The following is a 17,719-nucleotide window of genomic DNA, read 5'->3' as shown; positions in this document are numbered from 1 at the left end:
CGGGATGGCAGGTCTCAGTAGCGCGGCCGCGTCAGCGCCCGGGGCCGCACCCGCATCCCTGCCAGCCTGCTTTCCCTGGGCCTCGGGCGCTCAGAGACATTTCCCGCTGAGCTGCTGAGTTGAATTACCCGAAACCCTTTTATTATTATTTTTTTAATTTTTTAAAAAGATTTTGTTTATTTATCCACGAGAGACACAGAGAGAGGCTGAGACCCAGGCAGAGGGAGAAGCAGGCTCCATGCAGGGAGCCCGACGCGGGACTTGATTCTGGGACCCCAGGGACACGCCCTGGGCCGAAGGCGGGCGCTAAACTGCTGAGCCCCCCGGGGATCCCCAACTAGACCCATCAGCAGCCTTGCCCCCCAGCTTCCCGCCTGTACATCTTCCCCCAAAGCTTGGAGAACAGCCCGGCCAAGGCCCCCACGGACGGCGCCCAGCGAACACTCCCCCGCGGTGCTCCTCGCTCGGTTCAGCTCTCCCTTCGGGCCAGGTGACCCTTGCTCACACGTTTTAACATCTATTTCCAGCCTCCGGTCCCCACAATTCAGGCGTCCGCTGCGCATTGTTTGACTTTTGCGCGTGTTCATCGTCAGTCGCCCGGGTTCCGTGGGGTCAGAGGACCCGCATGGGCTCCCGACTGGGCGCAGATGAGCCGTGGCACTGAGAACAGCTCCATGGAGTGGCGGTGACGCTGAGGCCTGGCACGTGGTGACACGGGAGTGTGTGCGCGATGCGTTGTGAGTCCCGATCCTTCTAAACGTCGTTGCTGATGGAGCAACTCACAGACCCCGTCCTGCTTGTACCTGTCACGAGACGCCACCACTCACTCTGCTGGATCTTGAGGCCTCAGGTGACTCCCAGGGCACACAGGTGCATGGGTCGGGGAGCCGGGGGTGCCGTGCGGGGAGCACCCAGCCTGCGGCGGGCGGCCACCGAGCCCTCGTGGACGGGCCAGAGACGGTCTTCCCCCCCACACCATGCAGCTGGGAGATTTTCTTTTTTTAGGCGTTGCCCCAGGCAGTATATTTTTGATCACATCGTTTTCCTGTGACCCAGATAGAGCAACCCGGACAAAGAAAACCAGGAAGGATACTTTCGCCCCTACGCGTCAGGACGGGTATTTACTTCCCCTAATACTGATTGTCAGCCACAAACTGGTTGGAATCCTGATCTACTTTACTCGCTTATAATTTATAACCTACTTCCAAGAATAATTTTAGATGACTTACAGCATAAGCCCTAAGTATATGTGGCTGCTTGAACAGAAACAAAAAAGATTTTTTTTTTAAGATGAATTTATCCAAGAAGTCAGTTGATTGTTTTTCCTGAAATACGGGCCTCTGACAACTACTCCTTATGTTTCCTGGCACTCCTCCACCAAAGTGTAGAGCGGGTCCGACTGATTCTTTTATAGATGCTTTTTAAAGTACCATAGAAACAAAAAGTTCAAATACTAATGATGTTTTTAAAGATATTGAGATTTTATGGCTGATTTGTCATTCTTTCTGTGTAAAGTTTATAAAAACCTATTAAAATATTTCAAATCCTTTCTATGGTAAAAAAAAAAAAAAAGGTACAAATAGAGTAAAAAGCTCCCACATACTCACTCTCTCTCTCCACATTACACAATAATCGCGCCTGTTCCTCCCTCTAACTCATTTATGTGGGGATCTGTAAAATTATTTTATCTGAAACCATTTGTGAGCAAGTTGCAAACATGATGGCCCGTGTCTTGCAAAAATTCAACGTGTTCCCTTCAACAGAACATCGCGGACTCCAGAAAACGGACACGAACGCCCCAGTGTGCACCGCGCAGACTTCCCGGGGCCCCGAGACTCTGCTCTGTGGGGTCGCAGCTCCAGGACCTGACCGCGAGCCCTCGGCACCTTCGCCTGACAGTCCCCCTCGGTTTCCTCCACCCCGAGAGTCTCTTAGACTTTCTCACGCCTTCCTCAACTTGACGCTCTTGGAAAACACAAGCACGTTTTCTGTGTGGACTGGTATTTCTCAGTTTGGGTTTGTCCGACGGTCTCAGCGACGACAGTCATTGGCCTGAGCACTTCTGGGTGATCCGCTCCTGCTGGGTCATCCCCGAGGCTGCTCCCTGGTCTCGGGTGGGACGTGCTGGCTCGTGCAGCCCAGAGGGCCACGCGGGCCCGGCCTCCCAGCCTGGGTCGGTGGCACCGTGCGGGCGGCTACGTCACCCCCCCGGTCGCAGCCCCACAGCGCGGCCAGCTCTTCAGGGTGTCATCTGCCTCGACAGCGGGGTCCTCGGCACCCCAGTGCGCACCTGGGCACGCTCCCAGTGGCCTTCCCGTTAACACGCGCCAAGGGTGGCATGTGCCAGGCTTCTACCCAGAAGTTACTACTTCCCTGCTTTCGATGAACACACACGCGCGGGCCTGAGGGCCTGTTGTTTCTGCGGAACCTCCCTGTCGGCATTGGCACCCACCCGGGCGCCAGCCTCAATCATTTATTATTCTAACAGTTGCCAAGTGATGATTCTCCGATTCCACCTTCCTTCTAGGTTTACTCGTTTGCATTCCGTGACGCAAATCTCCTTTTCATTCACTCCATTTAGGTGCGTACCTACTTGCACCAGGGTGGACTCACAAATTTCTATTTGACACAGAGCGGTTCCTGGTGTATTTCTTTTCCTTCCCACCAGAGCCTCAAGAAATGACCCTTCATTTCTCCAAGAACATGGGTTCCTCTAGGGACCGATGGTAGGGAATTGATATTTAGAAGCTCAGACTGGGTCCTGGAGGGGCGCAAGTCTGCTAGGGTGCCGTTCTCTATCTGTCAAGAGACAGGTGCGAAACAGGCACACGCACACCTACATACGACATTTTTATTGTCATGTAAACATTAAAACCACAAGTTCACACTGATACCTCTCCTTCTAATCCAATTAGCTTTCCTCATTTTTGTGACTCCTTTCCCAGACATGGAGAGGCCTGGTTCGCATTACCCTCCGTGTTACTCCCACGTCCGTGCTCAGCCTCCCAACCTGCCCAGCTGCCGCCTAGTTTGGCCGCTCTGTTCTCAGACCCGGACTCTCCCAAACAAGCCCAGCAAGCATATGGGTAAAGAGCATCAGCCGCAATGAGATCTCAAACTCCATGCCATCCCCCGCAAAATTAACTTCAACTCCCAAGTTAACACAACCCCCGGCTGTGTCCAGTGGGTCTGAAGCCATTCATCCTTCATAGCCTCAGGAGTCCGTCTGGTGGTGAATAAAGAGAAGACCCATGGCCAGAAGTAAAATGAAGCTCTGCTTTTTCAATTTGGACCAATGCCCCATAACCCTCCAAAGAAAAGGGAGCTGGGCGTCACACCTATGTGGGTGAATTGTGAGGGGTGGGGGAAGCCAGTGTTTGGCTTAAATCACCCAAGGTAATTCACCCTGAAGCTTGCAGGGGCAAAGATGGAAGAGCCCTCAGATGTTCAGTCTCAGCAAAAACATAGAGAAGGAAGGGGGCAGACAGGCCTTGACTGGCCTGTTAGTAGGGGGAGGAGTCCAACGAGGCAGTGCCATTGGCCGTAATGGGTGCTCCCACACTGGGTGCTCGTTAGGTCCCCAATGCCAGGAACGAGGGGCGTTTGTCTTTGGGAAAGCCATTGTTCTTCCCTTGGGCAACCGTAAATTCTCTGGAACAGAGAATCCAGCAGCTTCCCTATAAAACTATGCCAGAGGGACAAGATTTAAAACATTGCTTTCTCTATGGTTGCTGTATTACATAAAATCTTATACAGTAGCTCCCCTTTATCCACAGGGATATGTTCTAAGACCCCCCAGGAAATGCCCGAAACCATGGAGAGCACCACCCTCCATATGCTACGCTTTTCCCTTGACCACCCACGGCAGAGTGTGACGTATAAATTAGGCATGGGTCTCTCTCTCTCTCTCCCCCACCTCAAATAAATAAAATCTTTATAAACAACAACAACAAAAAAACCCAAAACAAAAAAAAAACTATATAAATCTTTGAATACTAAATTACAAAATGTAAACGGTTTGTTTAACTTCAGGAAAAAAAAGCATGTTTCCATAATATATTTGGATATTGTACAATATTGTACTTTCTTTAATTAAATTGATTTTAGGCACAAAGAAATTCAACCTAAGTGGGTGGGAAAACCTATTGTCAGACCCACTCTTTCAATCTAGAGGACATATAAAACAATTGACCATGTTGTTAGATCAAATTAGATTATTTTGAATCGGATTTATTTCTTCACATGTTATTTATGAATGACTTCCTTGATCACATTACTTGCTCACTTACGTTTTTATTTAACTTAATATCAGTTTTCTTAAAAGTGTGCATCTTTGCCTATTTTGCTAAGAAAGTTGATAGCAACAAATAGCAAATTCCAGGATTATTTTTATCAGAGGAGTTTCTTAATCCAAACCTTGATACATGAAGAATCCTTATTTCCATTTTGGAAAAGAATATAGACTACGAAACAGTGACTATCTTAGAGATGGTTTAGGCTCAAATACCTCGGTATCATCCCACCTATTATAAATAATCACTTTAGCAAACTTGTATATTAAAATAATGTGATCAAAATCAAGTATTATGAACACAGAGAACACTGCTGTAAAACTTACACATTGCCTATATTTTAAGTTTTTACTTAGTAGGTCTTTAAAAAATATTTATTATTTTAAAAAATAGTTTATTTAAATTCAATTTGCCAACATATAATAAGTAGTTTTTTTTTTTTATTATTCCTTATATGTGACATCTCAGAAATCTAAAGAATCAAAATAGTGCTGTATTCTCTGCTCACACCGTTAATATGGGGTTGTGCGTAGTAAAGGGTTGGTCTGCTCTTTGCTCCCGGTGTCTAGACAGTCATTTCTCGACCCTTGGACCATCCTGAGCGACAGGAATATCCCTTGTCACTCACGACGGGCTCCTCCAGCCACACCTGAGTTTATGGTAACTGTGATCATGATTCTGTTTGTGATAACATCCGTGCTGTATGTGGGAAGGACAACCACGTGCTTAGAGGCTTGGGGTTTCGAGCCACATGGTACCAGCCTGACCTCACAACCTCTGGGAGGCGACGGGCTGGCTGAAGATTGAGTTCAACCTCGTGGCCAGGGATTGCATTAATCATGCCTACGTAATGAAAACCCGTGAAAACGCTGGACAGCCAAGCTCAGGAGAGCTTCTTGGTCGGTGATACGCAAGTGTCTGGCAAGTGACACATCCTGAGGACACGGAAGCCCCATGTGCGACCCGGTGCCGGATGGTGCCCTACGAGTCGCTCGGTTTGGCTGCTCCTGATCTGACTACTTTATAACACCCCATATTTGCAGGCATATCGCTTCTCATGTTCTGCGAGTTAGACTAGGGATTTAGGCAAACTAAGATAAACCCCCCAGTTTTGAGCCAGTTGGTCAAGGTGTGGGTGGCCTGGAGACATTGAGCTTGGAACTGGCGTCTGAGGGGAGATAGGAAGCTGTGCCTTCAGCGCAGGAGCTGTGTGCCAATAAGTCCTGGTGATTATGGTCAGACTTGCATTGCATTGGTACTTAGGTCAAATATTTTTTAAAAGGTGGGGATTTTAGAGGGCATTTGTGATGAGCACCGAGTGACGTACAGAAGTGTCGAAGCACTAAATTGTACACTTGAAACTAACATTACACTGTGTGGTAGGTGAAAAGTAAATACAAACTTAAAAAAACTTGTAAATGTAGCTAAAGTTATACATTTAGCCAGAGACATTGCTTACTATTAAGACAGATCCCAGTTTTGTCTTAGAAACGTAGATGCATCTTGACATCTAGCATCTCAGTACTACTGATAGACTTAATAAATTAAAATTTGCACACATGATGTAACAGAAAAAAAAAAAGATCTTTTCTCTTGGATAATTCTAAAAACTCAAATTAGAACAAGAAGATTGCTGTTGTTATTCTTTATCAGGCATGCAGGCGATGTGTTTACTTCTTTAATTATTATTTTCCATCACTTTTTAATAAGCCATTCTGCTAACTTTGGTCAAGCAATCACGCGACCATGTCCCGTGTACTGTCTTGTCAATACTGTCTACGCTTGTGTGTGAATGTGTTCAAGTAACACACTCATGCCTGAGAAAATCAGGTGGAAAAAAGTAGTTCCATGTTAAATCCTTCTCTTTGAAAAATCAACCTATTCCTCACAATAACTGAGAAATATAAAATCACACATCTGAGGCTAGGTTCACATAGAGCAGTTATTCAAGAAAAGGTTTAATACAGGCTGAGCTACATTAATTGATAAATACAAGAATTTATCTGGACAATGAAATTTAAACTTCAGGAATAAAAGGCAAAACACATGCTTTGTAAGCAAGTTTTACTTAATAAAAGAAAATATATTTATAGGACTGTCCTGTACTTACTGAAAAAAGTCCACAGACCCTTGTGGTTCAAACCTATGTCGTTTAAGGGTCACCTATAAAAAGACACTGGCCCCAAACCGCAGGGCTCTGTTGCCTGGAACATTTCTTCTCCTTTTGATTTATCTGCTTGTATTTTACTAATCTGTTAACATATTTTACTTTTTCCTAGGTATTTTATAATATCAGTTAAGATCTTATTACTCTCCCAAATCCCAGAAAAATATTACTTTTGACCTCCTTTATCATCCAACACCTACCTGTCATGCTGCATATTTGCCAAAAGTTATAGATATCTTTAGTTTACATGATTATCATTTTTATATATCATTAAAATATATTTTATTAAAACTCTTATGTTTTGCCATCTGCATGCAGATTTTATTTTATTTATGTAATTAATTTTTATATTTATTTATTTATTCATTCATTCACTCATTCATTCATTCATCCATGAGAGACACAGAGAGAGGCAGAGACACAGGCAGAGGGAGAACCAGGCTCCCTGTGGGGAGCCCAATGCAGGACTTGATCCCAGGACCCTGGGGTCACACCCTGGGCAGAAGTCAGATGCTCAACCACTGAGCCACTCAGGCGTCCCTGCATACAGATTTTAAACCATTTTGTTACTGTTCCTATTTTTAGGGGCTGAGATTTTGTTTATTCCTAAGAAGAAATTTGGTACTTGATACGTGTAGTAGGTACCTACAATAATCACTCGCTAAGCTAGACTTTTACAAGCGCTATCTGGTGAGGGGCGTGAGCGAAATTACACAGTAAACTGGCATTTTACTGCACCAACTCTAAGTGACCACATAAAACTATGGTTGTATTTGCTGATGTCCAGACACAGGGTCTCTGGAGGGACTAAGCAGGGGCGTGATTAAGTTGTGAAGGGCCCGTTTGCCATCCATTCTGTGGCCAACCTGCTGAGCAGCCGCAGACTAGAGATGTCTGGAAATGCAGCCCAGAGAAGCTTACAACAAAGTTCAGGCCGGGGGACAAAAGGAGGGGATCGGTGGGATGGGGATAGTCCTAGAAAAGCTATTATTTTTCTGTGAATCCGGGAGGATACTAAAATGTGTCAATGTCTGTTCGTCAGTGGTTTAACACAAGAGCAACAATCGTGCTCCGTGCAGAGTGCTCTTTGGGGGACTCAGCCTGGCCTCTCAGTGACACGTGCTGACTGTGACGATGACGGAAGTAAAGGGGATGGCGGCGACGGTGACAGCTAATCTGTTGGGAATTCTGATCTGTTCACTCTCTACAGGGTGGAAGAGGTAGGGTGACCTGCCAGGATAAAGAAAGGGAGGACGGAGCTGAATAGCACTGCTCTTGGCAAAGGTGAGGGCGGAGCTGCCAAGGCCAGTTTGGAAGCAATTTCTGTGGCGGTGGCAGATGAAAGAAAGAACAAGGAAGGGCTGCATGGCCGCCAGCACCGTGCTCATCCGGTGGCTCATGAGGGCGGCAGCATCTACGGTAAAGGGTTGAGATTACCTGCGACTCTGATGGACCAAAGCACCGCCAAGTTCAGGCCTAAATGCCCCCAAATGCAGAGTGCAACTTTCCTGGATTGCCTAGTCTAGGGCTCCTCTCCTCCTGGAACCTGAGATCCACTGGCGGCTGCACCCCCACCTTCCGTTACTACCCCTGGATACCTTGTCCCCGGGCCTCTGCCTGTCGCCTGCCCACACTCTGCTTCCCACTCCTTCCAGCAGCCCCCTCACTCTGTGGGAACAAAGCTGACTCTCAGCGCACCTCTCAGGGTTTCAACACTCACCAACCTATTATGGGTATGGTTATGTTCTGTAGGAAAACACCTGCATCGAGTGTTTCCTTGCTGTTGTCTGTTAGTGTTTGATGATTCTGGTTCACAAACGCTGGGGGCTGGTGTCGTCTTACCTGAGAAACTTCCCAGCCTGGGTGCAGTCATGTCCCCGCCATCGTAAATCTCCAGGGAGTCCCAGTTCTGCTCGGTGGCAAAACTGATCACTTGGATCTAGCAAACAATGGTACTCGGTTAATATGTATTTTTAGTTTAAAGAAATTAGCCTGATCATGTGTGGTTTCTTGTGAAAACTTAATATATGCCCATAAGAAAAAGATAAAACCAAGGAGAATAAGACATGCAAAGATATTTGAAAATTTCTACAAATGGTACTTTTCACAGCTTTTATCCTAAAACTCTATTATTGCTATTCCAAATATGGAAATGTGATTAGAAACACATTATAGAAGCAGTAGGAAAAGAGAACAGGTTATGGTTTAAGTGTTTATAATAACCAATGCATAATGATTAAAGCAAATAACCAATGCAAAAATAAGATAAACTAATGCAACAAATAAAATAACCAATGCAAAAATAAATAAAATAAGATAAAATAACCAATTCAGAAATAAATAAAATAACCAATGCAGAAATAAATAAGATAAGATAAAATAAAATAACCAATTCATAAATATATAAAATAAAATAAAATAAAATAAAATAAAATAAAATAAAATAAAATAAAATAATAAAGTAACCAATGCGAAACAGAAACCATGCACGGGAAGCAAGCACTTCCTGGCCAAGCCCCGTGCATTCCGGCCCTGTGGGCGTGAGGGGCTTACCTGAATTCCTGATCCCTCTGTAACTATGATTTTCCAGATACAGTTTAAGTTGTTACCATATGGTTCTGGGTAGCCAGGGGATAAAATGGTGCCTCTGCGCTGAGTGAAATTGCCACTGCAGGGGACTGAAAGACAAAACCGTATCTCGTAAAAATAGAGTACAGAGAAGGACAGCCTTAAGTCGGTGCCGAGTTTCCTTGCCGTGTGATCAGATATTAAGAGACGCTTTACAGGGAGTGTGGTCCTTGACAGGGATGGCACTGGCAGCCCGGGTGCACGTTCGCTCGTTCCCTTGTGAACTCGCACTGTCGCTGATCGTTTCCCGCCGTCCTCCCAAGTTATGGAACTGGCGTCTAAGAGTAAATCTCCCCAAGCTCCCCCACAAGGGGCTGTGCCTAACACTGGCATCTCTGACGTGAATCCTGTTTAGAATAATTTTATCCGTGTGAATTAGGGAGCTTTGCAGAGCATTGTCTTCTATACCCAGACTCGCATCTCCCAAGGATATTAGTGGGATTTATGAGCAAATCCAGAGAGGAGAAGAGATGCTGAAAATGTACAAATGAATGCAAGAGCTAATCGTGACTGTTGCACTGCAGGGCCTTACACGGAACGAAGCAAATAAACTATAACTAACAACGGCATTGTTATTCGGGCTGCGTTAACCTATTACTTTTCAATCCTTCATCAGCCCACATTTATTAAAAGGACATCACACAAGATAGCAAATCAACATTATAATGATTCTTCCCCAAAATGAAATTATGTTCTACACCCACGGTGTTGAGAGCTAATGGCCTACTTAATAAGTATGGGGAAAGGAAACATGTTTCACACTCGTTAATCTAATGAGTTGTTTCGTGAAACACGGTAATCTTTAGGGTTTAGCTGCTGCTCAATTATTTCAGATAAAATGCGTTGCTCTGTAAGGAGGTCCGGGGGATGACCAGGCGGTGGAGACGGGGCAGGAGCACTGAAAAGCAGCTCTTTGTCCGGCTGCGAGGCTGGGCTGGACAGCCTGGCGCGGGTCATCACACCTGCTGGACACACGCTTACCTATGCAGCTCGGGATTGTGTCGTTCCACTGAGCTAGAGCGTTGGGCACGGACTGGCAGCGGATGGCAGTGGAGCCCTGGAGGAGGTACCCCGGGTTACACTCGAATCGGACAATTGAGCCCGCCGAAAACTCGGAGCCGATTCTCCTTCCGTATCTGGGCTCGGGGATGGAGCTGCACTGGGTATCGCTGGTTCGAGGAACCGCTAGAAGCAAAGCACACAACACAGCCCCTGTCTCTTCACTGGGAAGCAAAATATTTCCTTGGAAATTGAGTTGAGTCCAGAGAGAGTTGATGTTAATATAGGAATTAATAATGCCTTCTGCAATTTCTAGAGGGATGATTTGGGTGCCCTCCCCTCATCTGCATTTCATCCTCTTACCAGCCCCAAGGACCGCCTTATAGTCTCATTCCAGACGAGGAAAACGTGGCATACGGAGCATGAGTACCTTATGAGAATTGAGTGATATTCAGGCAATTAAAATTAATTAAGCACCCAAATCACTGTGCTCATGATAATGAGGTGACTGAGGATTGTACTTATTCTCAAAGACCTTGGAGTCTAGCGAGCACACGATGGCTATTGTGATGCAATGACAAAATTAAAAATGGAAATACCATATGACCCGGCAACCTCACTTCTGGGTGTATATCCAAAAAAATATTAGAATCAGCACCTCAGAGAGAGATCTCTCTGGCCCCACGTTCACTGCAGGATGATTTCCCAAGCCATGGAAACAACCTGCGTGCCCATCGACGGATGAAGGGATAGGGAAAATGTTTTATATCCATGCAATGGAATATTATTTAGCCTTAAAAAAGAAAGAAATTCTGCTGTTTTCAATGACATGGACGTTCCTCTATCTCCCGATAATAGTCAAGATGCCCCGCCCCACCAGGCTCCCTGCCGGCACCCGGTCTGAAGCAAAGTCACGCCGCCTGCAGTCCTGTCCCAATCAAGCAGCACAAACCTCAACCCCATAACCAGCCCCTCCTGGAACTTTCCCTTGGAGACGTCTCAGGGTCTCCTTGGCATGTGGCCCTCAGCGAGGCGGCCGGTAGAGACCCAAGCTTGTCTGATTACAGGTGTGTCCTTCTGGTCATTGGGTGGAAGGCGCAGGCAGGTGAGCCTCCAGCCAGGACGGGGCGATGCATCTATTTGGGTTGTTCATTGGAATTCACCATCCGTGGGAGATTTATCTGTTTATCCGAAGGGCAGGGACAAAGTTGGAAAAATGCTTCCATCGCCAAAGACGTCCCGTATGCCAAAGCGACTCTTCGAGGACCAGATCCAGCAGGCGGGCACTGGAAGCTCCATGGAACTCGGCGCGTCTCTCGTCCCCAGGACCCCCTCTCTCCTTCGGTGTGTGCGTCGCCTCCTTGCACCGAGCAGCCTTCTGCGAGAATGAGCTCCTACGCTCCGCTGCTCCCCGGCGATCCTCTGTGTTGGCACTGCTCTCCCTAAGGGGCTGGCGTCGGGCTGGGGATCGAGCCCGAGCAGGGACAGACGCCACCAGGGAACCGCGGCCCGGCAGGCAGGCCTGTGGAACGGAGGCCGCAGATGGTTCCCACCAAACCGCGCCTGAATCCAGCGCTCAAGTGTTGGCCATCGGGAGGCCAAGTGCACGACATCATATACCAGCAGCCGCGGGGGAAGTGGTTCAGGATACATCATCCGAAAGGCTCTTTTTTTTTTTTTTTTTTGATGACTAAAAACAGAATGCAGAATAACTATGATATGATAACAAAAGATCGCTTAGAACTCCTCCTTGTTGGGTTTCTAAATCTGAGGATGCCCATTACAGTCGAACAAGCCGCATGAGAGCAAAAAAATGGACGAAAAATATCCCACGGAGGCTTCAAATCCCAAGAATTGTTTTCACCAAACTGGAGAAATATCCCTCCAGGGGCAACTTTTCTACTTGCCCTGACTTACAGGGAAGGCAAAGGCTCCTCACTGACGTAGGTGGGCTCGCACGCGGGAGCCTGGGGTGCAGGGGCCCGTGCGCGGTGACAACCGCACCATCAGGGTTATTTGGACACATGCCACCATCGAGCTTTTCTTCATGAATTTCAAAATTTTCACTTTTTAAAGGGAAATAATAATGAGCCCCAAACACCTGCATTTGGATGAAAGTGGGCAGGACGGTTTTTAGAGGAAGGGGCTTCCGAAGTGAGGACACCAGCTGTGAGTCTGCAAAGGGGGCCAGAAGCGAGCAGAGCCCTCAGGCCAACGGCTGCCCCAGGTCTGGGGGCGTCACACCGTGTGTGGCTCCTGGTGGTGTCGCCCGCCCTCGGGTCCTGCCCCTGTCCTGGATGCTCCAGGAGCCGCGGACGGATGTTCGATCCTCTGTGCTCATCACCCTCTACCTTGTAGCAAAGTCGCACCTGCTGTGAAGTGGAACTGAAATCCACGCGGTGGAAAGCCGGCAGGGATGAAGTCAGCCTGGAGGAGGAGGCGGTGGGCAGAGGGGTGACGGCCCGGGGCAGGCCTCCCAGCCTCCCGCACATGCACAGAAAGGGCACCCGTGGTAGGTCCGCCGCCCTCCCCCCGCCAACGCCCTCAGCCCAGGTCTGCACACGGGGCTCCCTCACGGCTCCTCTATCTGAGCAGGTGCAACAACAGCAACAGCCATAATAATAACAAACCCGGATGCACGTAGCAACCACTTGCCAAGCCTACGTGAGGCAGTCCTGGTGTCACTCAGTGACAGGGGACATTTCCCTTTCTCAAAATCACTCGGTTTGGTGATGACAGGCCACGACCAGTCAGTGATTTCAAACACCGTCGCCGAACGACGAGCACAACCTTGTGCTTATTCGTCTGTGTAAAGCAGTGTGCGCTTTATAGACTTTTTATACAAATGTGAATTTCTTAGGACTGGAAAACCTTATACTTTATGCCTTCTAACCGGAGACGAGGCCCGGGGAAGACCACTAAGGACGTGCAGGTACCTGCCAAGGAAGGGCCTCGAGCAAAGGAGACTTCAGTGTGGATTTTTCCTTCCCAAACCTGGAAAACGCACTTCCACATTTCTGGGTTGTTGATCGGTTCATTTGGAAGCTCAGGAGAGGGAGCGTTGCCCCGGGACGATCTCAGAACAGGAAAGGCCGAGCCCGTGCATCCGGGCAGCAGGAGGCGGGTGAGGGGGGCTGGGGGTGAGCGTCACGGGTCCCGCGGTCCCCTCAGCCAATCTGACACGGGGCGGCCGGGACTGGGCACCCGCCGGCCGTGGGAAGTCGTGCACGGTGCAGAGGCTCAGTATTAAGACGTGGCCTCCTGTCCCCCTTGAAGCATCCAGTAAGTCCCGCCTGATGCACCGAGCTTGGCGGGAATGAGTTACTTCGAGGGAGCGTAAAGCAGAGTCGGCTCCACGGGCAATGCATAGGGGAACGGATGAGGTGTCCCCACGGCCCCGCGGCCGGGCCTGAACAGACGCCGTGAGAGATGGTGTCACCGGGTCCTGCCCCAGGCACCGGCTGGGCTCCTGCTGCTCCGGTGCTATTGCTCTAAGGTCACAGGGAGCCCACAGGGCAATGAAAGCCACACAGCAGAGCCGGGAGAGGCCTCTGAAGCCCGAGGGATCGCACTGCGCTCAGTTTGCTAAGAAGCAGCAGGCCGTCGCCCCGGGCCGGGTTTCCTAGGATGATGGGAATTTTGATTTTCTCGTTGATCTAAGATTACGTTGACTTCGGGGCTGATGCATGTTGGTGGAATGGCATCGTGCATCCCACTGTGCAGACCCACCTACCGACTGTGGTCCCACCAGCCTGGGTCTGGGGGCTGGGGCAGCGCACGGAAGCCTCGGCAGCCCTAGGGCCGGGCGGAGGGGCGGCGGCGACCTCCTCCTGGGGGCCTCACGGGAGGCCCGAGGAGCTACTGGAGGAGCAAGGGGTGCTCCTGCCTCCATGGAAGGGTGCTGCTGCAGGACACGGGCTGCGGAGGCCGGGCCTGGAGCCCAAGTGCGGGACCGTCACAGACTCCCTGCAGGGGAGTCCCTGGACCAGTGTTCCTGGGAGGTTCTCACGTCATCGTTTGCCCCTAGATCCACCGGACGGGCACAGAGTGAGGCAGGCACCTGCTGAGTCAAGGGGGGGCCGCTGCCCGAGGAGGACCGACGCCTGAGCCACCTGCTGGAAGAGGCGCTCCTCCGCCGCTCAACACACGGCGCCCCACTCGTCTCTGCCCACGCTGTGCTTAGACGCCTGGTGACCTGGGCACCGAGCAGGCTGCTCCATCCCTGAGGACGCAACATCCTAGGGCATCGAGTTCAACAGCATCGAGCAGCCGAACGAAGCTCCTCACGGGTGCTGAGTTCTCACTGACCAACCACCGCAGAGGAGCTATTTGAAGCTCTGTAATATGGGGGGGGGGGCCCCGATCAGCCTTCTCTGGGGCGCGCCTGGGCTCTGATCACCCTCTTCCAAACACGCCCCTCTACCTCTAAGTCGCGTGGAAAGCACATGAGAAGGAACAGAGGCGTACGTTAATTTTGGACACTGTAAATAAATGAATAATAATAATAATAAAAAGCCTTGCTACATCCATTGAACCAGGGCGGCACGGAGGGCCGGGCACAGGGCAAGACACAGGGGTCCTGGCCTCCTGCACCCCCGGCCACTGCCCACTGGCCACAGGGGTCTCCAGCAGCTCCTGGAGACACAAGCTCGGTCGCTGGGGCTGGAGACGCCGTCCTCATGGACGCCAGGAGGGGCCTGTGCAATTTTAAGTTTGAATAACGTATAAAGGGATGAAGCCATCAGTGTTACACACTTTCCAGGAAGTGTTTTTCTTTCTTTTTCTTTTTCCCCAGGAAGTGGTGTTCTATAACAGATCGCGCGACGTTTTCTTGGCTTCCGTGCAACGTTCAAGTCAACTTTCCATGTGTATTGAAGACTTCCCCGGGGGCTCCTGAGTGACTTATAAGTTGCATTCATGATTCTAGCTCTTTACTTCCAAAGGATTTAGCTTTGATAAAAAGACATCAATTTTTTTTTTTTTTTGCTTAAAATTACTGCAGGAACAAAGCAAGTAAAGGAGGTATAATGAGATGTTGGAGTCCTTATATATTAAAGATGAGGAAAACATATTCCTTCTATAAATGTTTTTTTTTCTTTCCACTTTTCTGTTTTTATTCACTGTAATGGTAATGTGTCACTTGAAACCAGGAAACGTATTTTTTAAATCATGACTTCTGACGATGACATTTGTCAACAGGATAGGCACGGGGTCATTTCCCTCAAGTATTTTATTTGATCATCTGAATGATTTTCTAATCCTTATAAAAAAAAATCAAAGAACACCCCTTATGAAGACAGATAATGTCAGCAACTTGAAGTTCTCTGGGATAAAATATGTACTTAAACCAAGTGGTCCAGTTTATTTATATGTCACCCCAACTCATCTTGGTTTGTAAATTGGCTTCTGCAAAATAACATACAATTATTTACAGAAAAGTAGGAGGGGGTAAGAGGTAAGTTGCCTACATTGGCCGCTGTCCAATGAAGTCCATTAAAAATATTGCTTTAATTGTTTATATTTTAAGAAAAGGCACAATTTAGGACAATGCACCTAATTTTAACTCAGTAGCAACATCATTCAAGCAATTGCCACTTACACTGGGTTAGAGACTCTCCTCCTGCGGCTTTCCCGTCAGATTTTTCCTACTCCTTTCTCATCGTTTTTTAAGCCATCTTATCACGGAACACTGAAGAGGTTTTATGGTGAAATATTTTATACTTTATTAAATAATTATTTTATAATTTATGGGTTTTATGAAAATATTTCAAGGGCTTGGAATTTGCAGTGTGAGAGTATTATAGACGTTATAAATGAAATTACATATTATTTTCCATAATATATATTTTTATAAACATGATGCTGTCGAGCATGTTTTCTGAAGTCTCTGTTAAAGGCCAGAGACACTGCTAGGAAGAGATCGTCCTCCACTTCTGAAGAAAATATTTAAGAGCAGTGAGTAATCTCTCCAGCCTCAAGCAAAACTGAGACCTAGAAAAACTTAAGTATTTCTCCTTTTTTTGGAATACACAGTTTGTCTCTGCAGATGGTAATCTCTGTCACACTTCAAGCTCCACAGCCAATTCTAAGTTTATCCAGAGACCCTCTCTGTGCTTCCGAAACTGTATAAACAGTTTATATATATTTTTCAAGTTCATGTAATGAATATTGCAAGATAAAGGTAAACTAGAAATAGGGGGAAAAATCCTCAAAAAAATTTTTTTGAAGAAACGTTGTGCCATCTTAAACATTTTGAATAAGCTCCAGTTTCACAAATAAATATAAAAGAGTCAAAGTGCCAAGAGTTAATGGAATGCAAACAAATTAAAATAGGTATTTAGGCGGATGAGAGCTCAGATGGTATTTGGGGTTTTGTTTGATTTTGTTAAGTTGCTTTTTCAAGTAGTTTTCACAGGAAGATTTGGAAATGACTAATGTGGTTTAAAGGTACTTTATTGAAGCAGTTCCTGAAACCTCAACTATGACACACTTTGCCTAATTCCACAAAATATTATGACGTATGTGAAATCCTTTTGCAAAAGGTGAAGTGCTATACAGAGGGGATTTGTGTTTCCTGATGATGCCTCATTCAGACGAATGAGCTGTTACTGTGTCTTTGTAGTAGAAATATCATATTTCAGCATCAAAAAAGGTGATGATTTTTATCAAATCGTTTCATCATCAATATAGGACTACCCTCAACTTCCCAAATATCAGAAAAAAACCCAAGCCAGCCCCGCAGCTCAGATCCCGCTACCGCTCAGCCGCGTGCCGCACCTTACCTTGGTAAACGAAGTGGAAACCGCGGGCGGACGCGCCGCTCTTGGCGCTGAACCGGAGGAGAATCTGGTTCGAGGTCGCCAAAGGCAGCGTTTCACCTAAGGGAGAAAGCAGAGGACACTCGTGGGAAGGACAGGCCACACCTGCCGCGCCGGAGGACGGTATTGCTGGGAACTGATGATGAACCCGGAATTTCGCATTTAGCTGTTGGACTTTTACCGACTCCCCCTCGGGCTTAGGGCCCGGAACACCGCTTCCGCCAAGATTTTAAAACTGCTCTTGTCTATTCGTTCTGCCACGACGTCACTTTGACGACCGTGGCCTTCATGCCTTCCTCTGAGGCTGGCTCTGCTAGGGGTCAGCCGATGCCGTGGGAAGTCGGGGAGTCAGACCCATCGCAGACTCAGCATCAACTTTATTTGACGATGACTTGCTAGGATTCTACTGAAATTGAGCAAGTCTGAATCCAAGGTCGATCTCAAAAATACTAAAGCATTCAGGAAAAAATAAAAACTAATGAAACGGTATTTCCACCTTTGACAGTAACGCCAGGCTACAGGAACGACCCCTGTGCGTGCTGCCGAGGGGCACACGGGCGGCCTTGGGGCTCCCCAGGTGAATGTGTCCCTGTGGACCAGGATTTTAAATCTGTATCTTGTGATGCATTTCGAGACATCACATCAGTGGATGTTGGCAGAAAATAGCAAGACATGGGTCTCAAGACCCTTGGCTCGTGATGGGAAATCATCCAATACCAACCTTGGTCGGCAAGATTCTGTGACGCACACGTCGACTCTAACTGGGTCAATGGTGAGAAGACATCGGTGGTACGAACCCTGCTGCTTTGCTCAAG

At 47.7% G+C, this 17,719-nt stretch overlaps 1 protein-coding gene across 1 annotated transcript in view; it reads right to left on the bottom strand.

Moving 5' to 3' along the window:
- CSMD1 (CUB and Sushi multiple domains 1) overlaps window positions 1-17,719 on the bottom strand; it is a 1,877,909-nt gene that overhangs the window by 207,386 nt on the left and 1,652,804 nt on the right. Inside the window, exons 33-36 of the mRNA XM_041753151.1 lie at window positions 16,869-16,964; window positions 10,069-10,272; window positions 9,013-9,137; window positions 8,302-8,398 (exon numbers count right to left, since the gene is read on the bottom strand). Coding sequence (XP_041609085.1) covers window positions 8,302-8,398; window positions 9,013-9,137; window positions 10,069-10,272; window positions 16,869-16,964 — 522 coding nt within the window. The remainder of the gene's footprint in view (window positions 1-8,301; window positions 8,399-9,012; window positions 9,138-10,068; window positions 10,273-16,868; window positions 16,965-17,719) is intronic.

This window comes from Vulpes lagopus, chromosome 4 (genome assembly GCF_018345385.1).
Source record: "Vulpes lagopus strain Blue_001 chromosome 4, ASM1834538v1, whole genome shotgun sequence".
Classification (NCBI taxonomy): Eukaryota; Metazoa; Chordata; class Mammalia; order Carnivora; family Canidae; genus Vulpes; species Vulpes lagopus.
Note: the sequence above shows the minus strand (reverse complement) of the source record. Positions and strands in the feature narration are given on the sequence as shown.